We start from the raw sequence: 17,704 nt of genomic DNA, 5'->3' as shown, positions 1-17,704 counted from the left end.
CCCCTGGAGAAGGTTCCCTGACCCACTGCCACCCAGCTGGGAGCCCACCAAGTTCCTTCATCTTCTTGCTCGTTCCTCTGCTTGTTTGTTGTCAATCACGGTCCCGCGGGCGACGCTCCAAGCTACCTGTCTGCTCATTTCTGGACCTCCAGCTAGTGGAGAGAGTCTGGCCAGAGGAAGCATTCAATAAACAACTGAATTAAAGAGTGAAAAAAAAAAGCTTAAAGAGAAATAAAAGCAGGTGAATGTCTGTGTCTTGAGATAGCTTTAACACCAAACCTGTTTTACTAATTTTCAGAAGATGATTTTTAAAAAGGCAAAATAGAGTTGACCAAGTTGAATAGATACTCTTTCAGTTCCAGCCCATTCAATAATCTCTGGCCATCAAGAGCTGAGATGGTGAAGCTCCCCCGACCTCTCCTTGGCTGCGATGCCCGCCTTGGCCTGGCCAAAGCCTTTTTACTTGTTTTTTAAATGCAAGGAGTCTGGAGCTACTCTCTGGGTCATGGAAATAGAACCTCTTCCACCTGGTTGTCAAAGCCCTGCTCATTTTGCCCTCATTCTATCTGTCCAACTCTTCCTTCTCTAAGCCCCAGAACGGCCTCCTGTCTGGGCACACCAGACCCGCTCACTTGTAAAGGAGCGGCCACTGCGCTGCACAGAAGATGCTCTGGACAAGATTACTATGGTGGGGAGGGAAGAGGGCTGAGCGGGGAGAGGGGTCCCAGGCATAGGGAATGCGCAACCCAAGCATCAGAACGTGGCAGTGTGAGCATCTGGGTAAATGCTGAGGGCCTGGGTGCTATTTGAGTGCAAGTCTCAAGGGCAAGGGGAGACAGCATCCAGGAGGGAGAGCTAGGATGCTGTCAAGCCCAGCCTTGGAGATGAGCTCTGGGGGGGGCTGGCCCCCTGCTTCCTTCTGCCATCACGGTGGGTGAACTGTTCCTCCATCCGTAAAATATAATAAGGCATATTACATTTATGATCCTTTTTGAATCATGTATTGGCCTAAAACTTCAGAACAGTCTGACTAAGAGATACCCAGAACCTACTAAGCACCGCAGACAAGGGGCAGAAGCAACATGGCAAATCCCTGATGGTGAACGGAAATTCCCCAGAGGGTGGGAGCACGTCTTTCAGCTCTTCAGCCTAATTTGGACAGTGGCGTCTGTGTTCTTCACCTCAGAGAACTCAGTACAGCACATGCGTTAAACATTTAGGTAATTTTGTTACTGTAGAGAATGCAGAAGTAGGATTTTGAAGTTTAGTATTCCTAAGTGGATAATAAACTTTGTAACAGTAGCGAAAATATATCTGTTACATTTTTTTCAAAGCTATAAGGTTGCCTCAGCTCCACTTCATTTAAAAACTCAGAAAATTTCTGAAACATGAATAACTTGCTATGCTTCTTTTAGGAGATAACCTTCCCAAGATAGGCAGTTCTGTAATGACAAGTAATTAGACATATGACATCAAAAATTCTTTATAGATTTCATAATAATGTTTGAAAATAACAAGTTATGAAATTCATTATTGCCACTGAATGCATCCCATTATGTTTAACAGTATTATGTCAAAATTTGGTGAATATTTTGTAAGCTATACGTTTGATTAAGGGTGATTATTAATTTACTGTTTCAAACATAATTAATGTTTGTTTTCATAAGTTTTATTATTTCCTTCCACTATTTGATTCAACTTGCTCAGTACACTTTATCAGAAAAGAAGAATTGTTTTTACAATTTGTTTCAGGTTTTGAAACTAACATGAACCTTACTAGCCGAGATGATCTTGGTACATCAGAAATTGCATCAGAGACCCAAGATAGAAATGCGAATAACCATGGGATTCAATTATCTAATTCACTCTCCAGCACGATCACTGCCGAAAATGGAAATTCCGTCGCAAACGGTAAGCACTTCGTTACACCCGGAAGTAAGTAGATATACGTTCTAAGTTGTATCAACTTTCTAGGGAGAATGGAATTAAAACAAAAATGAAGTAGGCTTAAAAACTGGAAAAGGGTATAAAGTATGAAATATCACTCTAGGGTGTGTTGTCAACTTCTTATTTTCAAGTTAAAGAATTCAAATTGCATTCGGTATTAGTTGACTTTTCAGAGATTTTTATGGAGTATTTGGTCTGTGGAAACCAGTATAAAATGAGACGTATACTGGGCAGAAGGAGGCGATGGATGCTCTAACAGTATTTTTAATGAAAAATATATCTTTTTCATTTCTTTTAAAAATTTATTTATTTTTTAAAAATTTTTTATTGCAATATAGTTGATTTATAATGTTGGTTAGTCTCAGGTGTACAGCAAAGTGATTCAGATATATATGTGTGTGTGTATATGTGTATGTATATATATATGTGTGTGTGTGTGTTCTTTTCCCTTATAGATTATTACAAGCAATTGAGTATAGTTTCCCGTGCTATACAATAGGTCTCTGTTGGTTATTATTTTATATATAGCAGTGTGTATATTTTAATCCCAAACTCCTAATTTATCCCTCCCCCCTCCCCTTTTTCTTTTCATTCCTCAAAAGTGTGAAGGAAAATAATACTGAAGGAATGGTAAACACCACACTGGCTTTAGGTGTTCGATGTGAGTGTATCAGTGAAGGTATCCTGTAGAAATTGGCTTGACTGTGTGTATCCAAACCCTGTCTAATAGTGGCTTAAACAAGTAGCTTATTCCTCCCACACTAGAAGAAGCCCAGGGCTTCTAGTATTGTCTGAAGGGAAAACTCAGACCAATCTTTTCTTGAAGAGACTGAGAAGGTGGGCATGGGATGCAATGAAGGCCAAGCAAAGAAGCCTATATTCTAGGCTTTTCTCTGAAGGACGTTGGGGGCATTCACTGAGTCCACAGGAGGTAGCTGAGAAGCTTGGCTGTGCCTTTTAGGATTGTGGGGACAGGCTGAGTCCAGCACCTGCCAGGGCCCTGGGGTGAAGCCTTGAAGGGTCCATCCTGAGAGTCAGAAGAAAAACCAGGAACCCCAGCTCAGCTATGAATCTTCTCAATCCCTGGGGCAGGAATGAGGTCCTCCAAGATTGACAGGGCCCACAGGTACCTGGGAGAAAAAAAGCATAATCTATCCCAAAGGACAATTACAGTATTCTAGACTTCAGAATGTTCTTACAAACCATTTTTCAAATACCAAGTTCAACACATAATCAAAAAGAACCAGGCACATGAGGACACAAAAGCAGATGAAAATTACAAGCAGAAATAGCAATCCATTGCAGTGTATTATCCATGGGGGTTCAAAAGATTGGAGTTCAAAACCATATACTTTAAAATAAGTATGTTTACTAGGCCTAAGGAGGTAAAAGAATGAGAATCTCAGCAGAAATGAGAAACCTTGAAAATGTGTTAAATGGAAATTCTGAAATTGAAAAATGCAGTCATAAAACTAAGTACAATAGAGGATGAGGTTAAAGTCAATTAGACACAGCCATTAAAAAAAATCCTAGGGAAGTGGAAGACAAGTCAGAAAATATCAAGAATGAAACGCAAAGAAGCAGAAGAGTGGAAATTCCAGAAAATGGTTTAGAACCTATATTCCAGTAACATAGTTTAGAGACCTGAAGGATATGCTGAGAACTGTTTTTGGAATTCTGGGGAAAGGAGAGAGAGTCTGTGGGCAAGAGAAAAGATGTGGTGAGAAATGGGAGAGAATTCTCCTCTGTGGGCAAGAGAAAAGATCTGGTGAGAAATGGGAGAGAATTCTCCAACACTGATGAAAGCACTAAGAAACAGGTTTAAGTTGGCAGTTTCTCATAAACATACGCTTTCCATATGACCCAGCAGCCTGGGTGTTTACTGAAGAGAAATGAAAACAGCGTCCATATAAACACCTGTATGCAAATGTGTATCCTACCTTTATTCATAATCACCTAAAACTGGAAATAAATGAATTGTCCTTCAGTTGGTGACTGGACTGTATTCGTTATTAATTGCTGTGTAAAAATTACCCTCCAGAACTTAGAGGCTGTTGTTTTGTAGTTTCTGTGGGTCAGGAATCTGGGTGCAGCTGAGCTGAGTGCCTTTGGTTCAGGGTCCCTCACGAGGAAGCGATCAGCTATCGGTCAAAACTGTAGTCATCTTGAGGCTGGTTGGAAAGATGGTCTGATTTCAACATCACTCACAGGAGCATCTCCACAAGGGAGACCTCACAACAGGGCGGCTGGCTTCCCCCAGAGCAAGCGGTCCATGGGAAAGCAAGGAAGAGCACCCAGGATGGAAGCCACGCCCACTGCACGGCTGCTCTTGGAAGGGACAGCCAGCACTCCAACCTCATCCGGCTTGTTGGATTCAGGCCATATGTCCAGTCGAATCGTGGGAAGAGGTTACATGAGGTGTGAGTGCCTCTGGGTGGGCCCATCAGGAGCATTTCACAGGCTGACCAGTGCATGGATCAACTCCACAATAAAAAAGGAGGAACCATTATTACACATGACAAAATGGATGCATCACAAATGCATTGCACTGAGTGAAAAAAGAATCAAAAGACTCTAAGTATGATTGCATTTATATGACATTTGGGAAAAGGCAAACTACAGGGAGAGTAAGAGATGAGTGGTTGCCAGAGGCTGGGTGCAGTGACCAGAGCTGGGCTGTGTAACAAAATGTCACAGGCCGGGGGGCCTGTAAAGGGCAGTGATGTGTTGGCCACAGTTCTGGAGGCTGGAGTCCAAGGTCAGGGTGCCGACACCGATGACAGCCCTCTTGAAGGCTGCAGATTGCCAGCTTCCTGCTTGCCCTCACATGGTGGAAGGAAGGAGCTAGCTCTCCGGGGTCCCTGTTATAAGGGCACTAATCCCATTCATGGAGCCTCCACCACATGACCTAATCACCTCCCAAGGGCTCCACCTTCTAACACCACTGCACTGGGGGGTAGGGCTTCAACATATGAGTTTTAGGGGGACACAAACATTCAGACCACAGCAGACCACAGAGGGGCATGTGGTGGTACTGACAAACAGGAATGAATGTGTTCCTATAAATTTATAGGCAGGTGCATAGAATAAAGGTGAATCTCTCTTTCTGTAAATGTCACTTTTGTTTAAAAAAAAAAAAAGCCTGAGTAGAATAAATACAAAGAACAATACTCCTAGGCATATCATAGTGAGACACTGGTAAGCAAGCATGAATCTTAAAAGCAGCCAGAGGTTAAAAAGGAAAAAAAAAGACAAATTACCTTTAAAGAAGCAGTGGAAGTCCAAAGACAATGAAATAACATATTTAACATGCTCAAATAAAGTAACTGCCAATCTAGAATTTTACAAACAGTAAAATACTTCTGTAAGAATGAAGAGAGTTAAGGATATCTTATCAAAACAAAACAAAGCAAAAACTGAAAGAATTAAACATGGGCAGACCCAGCATGCTCAGGTAAAAGAAGGAAAAATGAACAATAAAAAACTAAGTAAAGGTAGGAGGGGGTAAAAATAATATTTACTATTATACACTGATAAATCACATTAACAGGTTATAATTTCAAAGGTAACCACTGAAAGAACAGTAGAGAGGTGTATAATTTCCAAACTATTAGAGTAAAATAGAATAATAAAAAGTCAATCAACCTAGAAGATAGCAAAAGGGGTAGAATAGGAATATCTTCAAGGTACGACAAATTGAAAAGTCTCAGATGGTAGACAAAAAAGCATACATGAAAGTAATTTAAACTCAATTGAATTCCATTAAACTTTAAAAGACTCTTATTTAGTGTAAGTTCACATTAAAAATCAATTAATACAATATTTTAAAGTTTCTGAAAACATGTAATACATGAGGATGCTGAAAATTTAAATGTGAAGGGATAGAAAAGGAAAAGATATAGCATGCACATATTAAAAACAACAACAGTTCTGTCTGGAAGTTAAAAATTACATTGCTGAGTAATCAATAGATTCAAGAAAGACAAGAACCTAAGTTACTGAAATATAAAATAAGCAACAAAGTCAAATGTTAATTCTTTGAAAAAAAAATCTTTGAAGCATTAATAAAATTGAGAATTCTCTTTCAAGGGTGATAGAGAAATAAAGTGGACACAAGTAGCCAATTCTGTGATGAAAAAGGGGACCCACCACAGATCTTCCAGAAATTAAAAAAATGATAATGATTATATTATAAACAGCTTTATGGCAAAATAAATTTGTGAATTTAGATGAATACTTTTCTCCAAAAAAATTACAACTAACCCAAAATAGAGAAAAGAAATAGGAGAGCTAAATAGTAATGTAAATGTTAAATTATTGCGTTTGTAAATGAATACTTTCCTACAAGGAAAACTCTAGGCCCAAATGATTTTTCTGGTAAGTTCTCTCAAAATTCTAAGGATGAAATAATTCCACTGTTATACAGACTCTTCCAGAGAATAAGAATGAAGAAGGAGAAGAAAAAAAATTAAAGCAGAAACCTCTCCCAGCTTGCATAAATAACCACTTAATTTATGAGAGAATTGGCACTGGAGGAAGAATAATCAATTGCTGTCCACGTGAGGAACAAAAATGAAACTTGACCCCTACCTTACACTATACACACACAATCCCTGGTAGATTTTAGATCTAAACGTCAAATGTAAAATAAGCTTTATAGAAGAAAATATAGAATAATAATTTTTTAACCTCAGAGATGGGAAAAGAAAGGACTTCTTAAACAAATTAAACAGGATACAAAAAAGTGCTAACCGTAAAGGAAAAAAAAATATATATATATATATATATACACACACACACACATATATATATGTATATGTATGTAATGGGATAAAATATTTTCAACACATTTAACCAACAAAGGGCCATATTCAGAGTTTACTTAAAAACAAACAAAAACTACTGAACAGAAAAACAGAAAGGACAAATGAAAAGGCATGTCAACATTTTTAATGATGTCCAACTTTATTCGTAATTAGAGAAATGCACATTAAAACCGCCACGTGATCCTACTACAGACCCTATAGAATTTCAGAACTGGCTGACCGGGAGGCGGAGCTTTGTGAAAGGATCACCAGGAAGCTTAGGGCAGGGATTTCCTTCGGAGGAGAAAGAGCCAATACCCATTTGAGAGAGAATGTTGGGAGCTTCTGGGTAACGGACAATGTTCTCTTTCTTGACTTGTGTGGTAGTTACAGTTCCTCACTTTAAAAAAAAAAATGGGAGAGAAAGAGGGAGGGAGGGTATTTCAGAATGGCTGTTAGGTAGCCAGGATGGTGGTACTCCATGGCCGTCAAGAGATTCTGGCTTCACCATCCTATCTCTGGCTTCCCTCCAGGTCCAAGTAAGGTCGGGGGATGTAGTTTTTCATCTGAGCACGTTGCTCGCCCAAGGATGTTCATTGCTGACCCAAGAATGTTCATTGCTGACCTGCCCAGCAGGAGGGGGCGAATGGGTCTTGGGGAAGATCTAGCCAGGCGATTCTCATCACAAGTCGCGCTTTACTTGGAAGGAGTCATGGGGTGGATAGATGATTAGGGCAGGGCTTGTTCAAGCTTAGCATCAAGGACCCCAGGGTAATGCGGGAGTGTTCTGTTGGCACGCAGGAAAAGGATTGTTTTCATCACACACACACAGAGAAAAAGCCCCAAAGTGTTTCTGAATGCTTCCCCTCCCCCCATATGAAGCAGGGATTCCATGTAACGATTGGTTGGAAGTATTTGGCTCGTAAGACAGAGGCTTTTTGGTACGATGGGAGGAAATGACACTGGGAGGATACAGAAGGATTTTTATACCTGCGGTAAAGATTTCTAGGGAAAGGAGCTGCAGTTACCAAGAACAGACAGACGTACCGGTTCCCAGGTTCCCAGAGCATGGGTCTTTCCTAAGTTTTCTCCTCTCTTCTTCAACAACATATTACTATTCATCTGGCGTTTTAATTTTATGCAGGCTATAAAAGCTGTACATGTTTTATGTGACAATTTGGAAAATACAGGAAAGAATAAACAACGAGTAAAACCTACCATTCCTTGTATTACCCAGAAATACCCAAAACGTGTCTAATATTCCACTGTGTAGAACTCTGGTTTTTTTCATACAAGTATATGTGTGTGTTTATATAAGATGTTTGGTTTTGTTTGTATAAAGCTTGAGTTATACTGTACATGTGGTTTTAACAATCTGCTTTTTTCCCTTAGAAATCTCACGTGGTCTATCTCTAGGTCAACAAACGCAGATCTGCATTGCTTACAGTTGGCCGTTAATTGTATAGGATGCATAGCATCTCATCAGATAGGACGAACATGATTTAAAATAACCCAGCCCTATTTGTTGGATGTTAGAATTACCTCCTGATTTTCTATCCTTAAAATAAAACTGAGTGTTTATGATGGATTACTCCAACTTGATTAAAATAGACATTTTGTAAAACTTTCCATGTTAATGTGTCACGTTCAGATTTATGTGTGTGTGTGTTTAGATGGAAATATGGAGATATAATCTTTCTTTTAAAACCATTGCTTTCTGAAATCTCTGATGATAACCCTTTACAAAAAGGATAACAAAAACATTGTATACCCTTATACTGAAATTCAATATTCTTAAAATAATAACAATGGAATTTGAGTGATAGCAGTAAGTCAACAAGTATGTGATAAGAGAATATTTCACAAAGGTTGCATGTATCTAGTAAGAAGGTAATTAATTCATTTTTTATTTTCAATTTTGGAGTATTTAATGATAGCTGCTAAACAATAAGGGAATTTAAAATGTATTGGATGATCAAAACTGAATGCAAAAACATTTAAAAAGGTAACCATATATCCTTTCATTTTTATTAAATTTTTACTCCCCGCCATCCTCCCTAGCTCACCTTGGGTGATCTTATTCTACCACAAGGAAAGAGAAAATAGGCACTCCCCTTTACCAAAATATTTAATTTGTCTGTGTTTTGAGTCAAAAGCCAAAAGCTATGGCTTGGTAAATGGTCCTAGAAAACTTAACACAAAAAACTCTGAGTCTTACTCTAAAAATCAAAATAAACCCCAAAACCAACAGAACAAACCAAAAAACACTCTAGACCAAATGGAAATTTTTGTGGAGTATGTTGCCTGAAATTAATCATATAAAATTCAATATTTAGGAATATCAGGCTTCAAAACTTCAGTATGTAACTGATAGCGTATGTTCAAACCCTGAAACAGAGATTTACACGTTATCCCTTAAATGCTCATAGAGACCAGATTTTAAAATAGAGCTAGTTCTGCGTTGTTGTTCATTGAAGATCACTTGAAAATCTCGAGTTATGCGCACAAAAGGAAAATTATTTCAATTGAGACTTCAGTCTTTCAAAGCAACACGACATGTTTATTTTGATTTACCTGTGTGGACACCATGAGCTTCTGGGCTCCTGAAACCTTCCCATGACTATTAAAATACCGACACAATGCTCTGGGTATTCAGGCAGGCACTCAGTAACAGCATTTACTGATTGGAATCATGTTGCCTATTTCATAAGAACCAGTAAGTCCTATGCCGGGACCAGAGTCAGAAAGCCTCTCCTGGTCGGTATGATAAAAACTGATCAGATGTTATATATGTACAGCACATGATATATACATGGTCATTATAACTCAAATCGGTTAGTCGTACTGGTTCCCAATTCACAGCGTATAGTCAATATGCTTACTAAATAAAGGCACGAGATGGGAATAAATGTTTAAAATAACTTGAAGTTTTCATTGAATCAGAAGTAGTGTTATTTTCAAGGAAACGATTTCTCTGGAATGCCAGTATCTGCGTGCTACCTCTGCTTCCCAGAAATAATTATCTGTTTGTTCATTTGCTGAAATATAGTTATGTGTGGGTAATTATAGCTATCACTTACTTTAATTGCCATCCTTTTACTGATGCGAACACAGACTTAGATCTTTTTTTGTATATTTAATTATTCCCTGGACTTGTAGTTATTTATCATTAGATTAGAGAACAGTTTTTAGTGCTAGAACGTTGTAGTTATAGCAAACAAAATATTGTGAATCTAAAGATGTTTAGTGGGGAAGTAAGGATATGACAGATTCTATCCAGGCCATTTTTATGTTCAGTATGATTTTCTTTCTTGCTGCGTGATGACTACACATTTTATGGCTGGGCCTCAGAAAAAAATGACAATTAAAGGGGCTTCTCTGGTGGCGCAGTGGTTGGGGGTCCGCCTGCCGATGCAGGGGGCGCGGGTTCGTGCCCAGGTCTGGGAGGGTCCCGCATGCCGCGGAGCGGCTGGGCCCGTGGGCCATGGCCGCTGAGCCTGCGCGTCCGGAGCCTGTGCTCCGCGGGGGGAGAGGCCACAGCAGTGAGAGGCCCGCTTACCGCAAAAAAAAAAAAAAAAAAAAAAAGACAATTAAAGAATACAGTCATTACATTTGATTTTCCATTTACCGTTCTCTGAAGATTGTCTTTCTTTATTTGTGCTGTGTTTGTCCTCAGTGCATTGTAAGGATAATCTATGGTGATAAAGTACTGGGTGAGGCCATTTACCAGACCGGAAGCTCTGCATTCTTATAGACTCCAAGGCCACATTGAACCTAGTGCTATTGAACCAAACCACATCGACTCTGGGAACTTTGTAGAATGGCTTTTTCCACTCATGCTCAAGAAAGATCCAGACCCCTAGCGAAGGAGCCCTTGGTTAGAATCCATGAAATGTATTCAAATATAGGTTTTACAACCTCATCTTTTTTATAGGAACTGTATAGATTCTCTGGAATTCGTACTGCTTTCTGATTCAGAGCCAACCCGCCAGGGGAAGCAAGTCTTCACTTGACAATCTAGAATCTGGTGCAATTATCTATTTTGAGCAGCAGAACGTAGGTTTGTCAAGAAAGCAAGCTCCTCAGGCATTCAGAAAGCCCTGCTCCACTCCTCCGTTTCATTAAAGATACTTTGAAGTCATATTGAATAATTTCTAATTTGGACTTCATTTAATTCAGTGTCCTCCACTGTAGTTGAGAAGTCGGGTTGAAAATGGCGGATGGAACTGCTGACTCTGCCATTTCCTAGTGGTGTCGCGCGGCTCCTCTCTGCCTGGGCTCGGACCCAGGGCTGATGCACGCTAACTCCATGACCCTGAGAAAATGACTTAACCTCTCCAATTCTCAGTTTTCTCAGCTTAAAAATGGGGACAATCAAAGGACCTGCCCTGTGGGATTGTTATGAGGATTTAGTATCAGTACGATGATGCTAGCTAAAATTAGCTAAATAAATATTAGCTAAATAAATTAGCTAAATAAATAATAAATATTACCTATACACAGATATCATAAAAGGCTTAGATATTTTAGAGCTAGAAGATCCCTGAGGATTTATCCAATAAAAACTAGAATTATGTACATGACATAGATGAGGTGTAAGGCAGTGAATTAATTCCTCCAAGACCACACAGGCTATAATACTAGAATCAATGCCTTATAACTCGTTTACACATAGACCCAAGTACCCACGTGTGTATAGTCAAACACGCAGGTCATTTTGATGGTCTACACTGGTGTTCAGACATTATGATTCGGAGCCTCTGGCATGAATGGAAGTCGGGGTATGTGGGTAGAGTTCAAGGGAAGGGAAGCACACTGTTGCTGCCGCAGAAAGAGTACGTGGAAGGAGGGGCGTAGAACAGTGTTTGCTGGGAATTATTGCCCCAGAGTCTGGTCTGGGAGAGGGCTGTGCCCTGAGAAAACTAGAGCAGGTTTATAAGTATGTGTGAGAAATGGTTCTGTGATGGACGCCCCACTTCCGATGGAAGTCAACAAATAAGGGGCTTCAGATGAACCTTGAATGTGCTGCCAGCACCAATCAGGGGTCTTCAACCCCGTGGGAAAGCACAGTGGGATTCTCTACCCCAAGGCTCTGGGGTTCTTCTGATGCCTCTGTGTAACAATGTCCCTTAGCTACATGAGGGACACGAGTTCAAGAATTTACAGGTGAAATAATATAATTTCTGTAATTTTTAAAAAAGATAATGAGAAGTAGATGAAACAAGACTGAAATACTGAAAATCCTGAAGCTTGGTGATGGGTCCATGGAGTTTCACTCCATATTCCCTTTGCTTTTATATGTACGAAATTTCTGTAATAAAGTCTTGAGATATTTGTTGTCTTGATAGATAAGATGGGTTAATTATTGTAGTTTTATGTGCACTTCTTGGAATACTTAATGAAAATAAACTTGTTTATTAGTGGTCACTTAAAGTCTCTCATTTGCTGTACAGAGCCTTTGCCCATATTTTAAAATATGAAAGTAGGTCCTTTATTTTGACTTGTAGGATGTTTTAAGAATAATAGAGCCTTTTATTTGGTGTATTTAAATGTTCTATGTTGTTCTTTTTTAATTTGCAATTTACTTTTTTGATATTTTTAAAGTATATTTATTTTTAAGGTTCGAATAGAAGGATTGATACATTTTCTTTTCCTTCATGGCGTGTGTCTTTGGTGCCATTTTTAGATCATTTGCCTTTAAAAAGTACTGCTTCTAATATGGCAACAAAATAAAAGGTTTTGTTGGCCAAAAAAAGAAACCCTGCCTTTTCTAATCTCCTTTGCACCTTCAGTGCTTCCAGCTATTTCTTTGCGCCTCCGGGTTCACACTCCCATGCGTATTCGCCATAACCGGGCTTTCTCACCTCCCTGCTATGACCTTCAGGGTCAGTGCTGCCTCAGAGTCATCTTCCCCTGGAGCCCCCTCACCTCCTGCATCACCAAGAGGAAATGACATTCCCAGAATTTCTCCAGTGCCCCTTTCTTCTCTGTCACTCTCTCTCTGTCACCACCCAGCCTTCCATCCCCACCCCCGACACTGACTCTGTCTGTCCTGACCCTTCTTTAGTCGACAGGTAAGAGATGCCTTTGCACCCACCACTTCGGTACCCTGGTGCCACAGCCCTTCTCAGAAGTCTACAGTGCTACCCACTGCCTTCAGATATCGCCAGATTCTGTGAAGTGTTAGGTGACGCCTTTAATTTCTGGACTACACCCTCCAGGCCCCCTACTTCGGCCATCTTACAGGCCACCCCCAGGACGTGGAGACATCTCGTGTTCCATGTTACGATGCTTCAGCGCTTCCGTTCCCTTGGCCAGGCTGACCTTCCTCAACCTCGCTCACCTTTCAAAATCCTCCCCATCCTGGAAGGTCCACAGCCTTTGGCATCTCCACCGTCACTCTTCCTCTAATCCCTCACCCAGAGTGAATCCCTGCTTTCTCCAGATCCATCTCAACGCCACCTGTGCCCTGTGGAACCCTTAAGTCATTCTGTTGTGTATTCTGCTTAAGAAGCATTACCGTGAAGATTTGAGATCCTTGGAGGCAGACCTTTTCTTGAGTCTTGGCGCATTTCCCAGCGCCTTGTTCAGAGGGTGACCTAGATATTCCCTAACTTTGTTTAGTTGACACTGTGTAGAGCAGTTCATGCTAATGACTTGGCTCTGAGTTTGGATCTGCACTAAGCTGACTTTCTGTTCGGATTCAGCGAGCAATCTTCTAATTGATCATTTCGTTTTAAAAAACGGATCACAGCACTCTTCTCCTTCCCCAGGTTCCTAGTCTCTGTAAGACGTCCAGTGAACCGGATTCTCTAGCAGCAGACATTTGTCTTGCTTGTCAATGGGCCCTTCATCCCCGTCTCCCATGAATCCCAAACTCTTAGCTTTGCCCTGCTACCTGGACATACATTTTATTGTGACTATGCTTATCTAGTTGCCTGGAACGCCAACCTGTGTGTGATCTTGGATTTCCACCCACCCTTCCTCTGTATTGATTCCGATCACTCTAACACTCACTGCTTGATTGGACCCTTCTCCACACGTGCTACCCGGATCTCGATACAGTATTCCCCTGGGCAACTTTAGACATTGCTATTACTTTTGACCAAGACCCAGTCCCCCCATGACCACACATCCGTATGTCTATCACTTCCTAGATACTGGCTGTCTCCTGCCCAGTCTCAATGAACTAACCCTTCCACGCCAAGGTATTTGTATATATATCAAGATCAACTGGGACGACTTCTTATGTGTTAACAGGATGTCGTGGACTTCTCTGCAGAACTAACTCTCTAACTGGAAAACTATGAGTGATTTTCTAATGATGTTTAAATCAGGAATCATGTACATGTTTAATCCGTTATACCATACTGGTTAATTACGATTTCAGATGAGAGGAGCAATCACTTCAGAATCTAAAGTTGTCTAGGTTGAACTTTCATTGGACAGTTGTTACTCTTTAGTCCATTCATTTTTATCAGTAAGTCACCTGATTGATCCCTCTCTCAGAGTGCTTCTCAGCCAGGGATGATTTTTGCCTCCCAGGGGATATTTGGCAATGTCTGGGGACATTTTCGGTTGCCACAACTGAGTAGGAGATGCACAGGACAGACCCCCAGCAGAGAATTACACAGCCCAAAACGTCAGCCAGGCTGACGATGGAAAACCCTGCTTGGGTCACGAGGGATAATTACTATAACCTGTTGGAGCCTCGAGGGCACTTCTGTATCGTGGGAGATATAAGTTGCCTCAGACCTGCCACTGAGGCTATAGGGTTGGTTATGTATTGGTCTGTTGTGATCGGGCAGCTACCCTGACCTTTTCTGCGTGGAATTTCACCCAATCTCCTCCTTTCCTTTGGGTGTAGAATGAACGATAGTCAATACAATTCATCTGACACGTAGACTTGATGGTGTCTTATCATCTGTCTTCCATCCCTTCTCAGCCACCCTGCTACCCCACAAATGGGAAGCAAGCTGTCACCCCAGGGACCCATTTACCCTTCGTTGCCCACAGGCTTCTCTTTCCCCATCAGTGTTTCATCAGACTATTTGCAGCCTCTAGAAAAGTTTTCCTTCTCCCCTCCAGTACTTCTTTGCCCACGTCTGTGTTATTATGACATATTTCTTCATGATCATTTCAGCTTTTTTTGTCAGTACATTTCCTCTTTGATTAGATGGAACTCCAGCAATACTTGGTATTACCATGCTGCCTTGGGAAATTTATTTTTCAATGAGTGTTTACGGACCTTCATTTCAATCCGTGAAATGTCACCATTTTAATTTGTTCAGTAAGTACACGACTTACTTTGTTTGGGGAAAGAACACACAACTTAACGGCTATTTTGTGTTGACCTCCATAGGTTTACCTGAAGACGATGGATTCTCCAGGTTGTCTGGGAGTGGGACCTCCTCCCTTCAGAGACATAGAGAGAGTCACACCACTCAGGTAATGACCCCTCAATGCTTACCTTTGCTATGGTAATTGATGTTAAATGCCTACAAGAGATTCACGAAGGTGTGACCAAGAATGTTTGTTCTTATTGGACTAGGGAACACAGTTATTTTCAACTCTGCTGTGAGTTTCTTCACCTCAACATTCTCTTTCCCTTTGTATCAGCTGACCGCTCTCTATTTTCTGCTGGTTTCAAAAAAAGAAGAACATTCAAAACAAATAAAAATTAATAGATGGTTTCATATGAACTGTTCTGACATAATTTATGTAGTGGCATTTTAAAGTCACTGTCAGGTGAAGGGTATATTGCATCTGCTGAATGGCATTAGTATTTCCTGCAATGGACCTCAGCTGAAATAGGAAGGCTGTAAGTGAGGACAACATGGAAAGAAAATGCTTGAAGTCCCTGTGGTTTCATGGCCATTATCTCTCAGTTTCCACCTCAAATTCCATGTAATCCAAATTCATTTGTAAACTATCATATGATCAGAACACTGCAAAATCAAAATGAGATTGCAGTTCACAAAACTGTTCTGATGTGCTTCAGTAATTTCACGTGTATGTGCAATGTGTTTGGCCTCAAAAATTTTGCCAAAATAAAGAGGATTGTCACTTTAAAATAAACTCTGGTGTTTGTAGAAAGAATAAAGGATGCATATCAATAGTTTAGTGTCCTTTTTATGTTGAGTTTTAAAATACTGCCTTCAATAAGTATCTTCAAAAAATATGACTTTGCTTTGAAGGTGGTACACAACCAACAATGTATCAAAGATTTTATTATCAATATATTAAAGATTATTGCTTTAGCAGCAAGATTATTTTTTATGAAGTTACAGCACAACTTTTGCTTTGTCAAATATCTACATTAAAATCGTTTAAAAACTCGGTCAAGTATTCAGATGTTTTCATGAAACCAATTATCCAGCCAAAGATCTTTTTTCATCTGAACATTTGACTTTATATAGGCACGGTTATCTTATCAGCTGAGATTTTTAAAATAACACTGATGAGCTAGTGGGAAAAATCAATAATTTAATCTTAAAAATAAATCTTACAGTAGACAATATGCTGACATCACTTACGCTGATATATAGGCATTGAAATAGAAAAAAAAAATGCTGATTGCTTGCAATAATAGATTGTCCTAATCTCCCCTCTGTTCCTTAGAGATGCATTTACTTTACCTTGTAAGCATTACGGCTGCTTTATCTATGATCATTCACGGGAGAACCTGCTTGTAGAGAACATTGGCTTGATTTTTATTATAGGACCGTCTCCTATACGTTAGAGCACAGTGATAGATACAGCCTTTCCAGGGTTCATAGAGAAAAGGGTTAATTTTGAAAGAAGGTGCATAAAATAGGCATCTCTGGAACTTTCCCTCTGATCTTTCATGGATTTGGCTAAGACGCAAAGAGAGATGGGAAAGACCACCGGGAATAATTTTCCATTCCCAGTTTTCAATGAGGGCTTGTTTTCAAATGCAAACAATCTCCAGTTATCTCACAGGGCATATTTTCAAGGAAATGGAAAACCAGGCTCATTTTCTTCCATGCCTGGTGTGGGCATTCTCCTGGCAGGACACACGTGTCAGTGTTGGGGACCTATAACAGTTATGTGGAACTATGCCTTGAATGGCCACACATCTCTCAGCATAAATGCTTCTTGTATGACATTTATATAGGAAATATGGACACATACAGGCATATTGAATTCTAGACTTTCTAGTAATGCTACTAAATAAGAATTCTATAAAATCAGCCCTGAACTGATTGGGCATGTAGCAATAAAATTAAATGTTGACTAAAAATTGAATTCCTATTTGAGGATGTCTATGTTTTAATTAGCATCATCAGTGATTTTAGTGAAATCCCTTTAAGGAAGATAAAATGTCTGGGTGTTACTGTAGATAAAGAAAACAAGAAATAGATTTAGTAATTTGCCAGAGGTCATAGGGAAAACGCAGTGTCCACAGTTTGAATGGATGTCAAGCTCCTATGTCTTGTTTCTGAAAGTGAGCTTACCATGACATTAAAAGCAATGGAGGAGTCATCCAACTTTTACATAAAATTTAAAGAAGTTTTGGTCAAGGTGAAAATCTTAAGTAGCTGCAGTGGACATTTGTGGTTTGTATTCTTAGCTGCTGGCCACATAGTTAAGTTTCTGGCCTACCACCATGATAATATAAGGAGAGAGATTTCACCTTCCTCCCTTCCTTTGAGAGCTGGATAAATGCATGTGAGATGGACTCTGTCTATCCACCATGGGTTATGGGTTGAGAGACATACGATGGAAGGGACGAGGATAGATGTCGCCATGGGGGTGTCATCTGGCCACAGTGGTTCCCTCCAGTGACCAAAGATGTTAGCCTGTGTCTGTGACCGCCGGTCACCGCGTTCACCTTGGGTGCAGCCCATGTGCCAAACCTGTCCTTAACTTCACGTCCAATTATTTTGCTTTCCAATAAATCTTCTACCTGTTAGAGTTAGTTTCTGTTG

At 40.2% G+C, this 17,704-nt stretch overlaps 1 protein-coding gene across 1 annotated transcript in view; it reads left to right on the top strand.

The window, feature by feature from the left end:
• MYO16 (myosin XVI) overlaps nt 1–17,704 on the top strand; it is a 427,770-nt gene that overhangs the window by 393,263 nt on the left and 16,803 nt on the right. The window contains 2 exon segments of the mRNA XM_067712857.1: nt 1,753–1,911; nt 15,115–15,200. Of these exon segments, the coding sequence (XP_067568958.1) occupies nt 1,753–1,911; nt 15,115–15,200 (245 nt within the window).

This window comes from Pseudorca crassidens, chromosome 18, assembly GCF_039906515.1.
Source record: "Pseudorca crassidens isolate mPseCra1 chromosome 18, mPseCra1.hap1, whole genome shotgun sequence".
Classification (NCBI taxonomy): Eukaryota; Metazoa; Chordata; class Mammalia; order Artiodactyla; family Delphinidae; genus Pseudorca; species Pseudorca crassidens.
The sequence above is the reverse complement of the archived record's forward strand: the minus strand, read 5'-3'. Positions and strand labels throughout refer to the sequence as shown.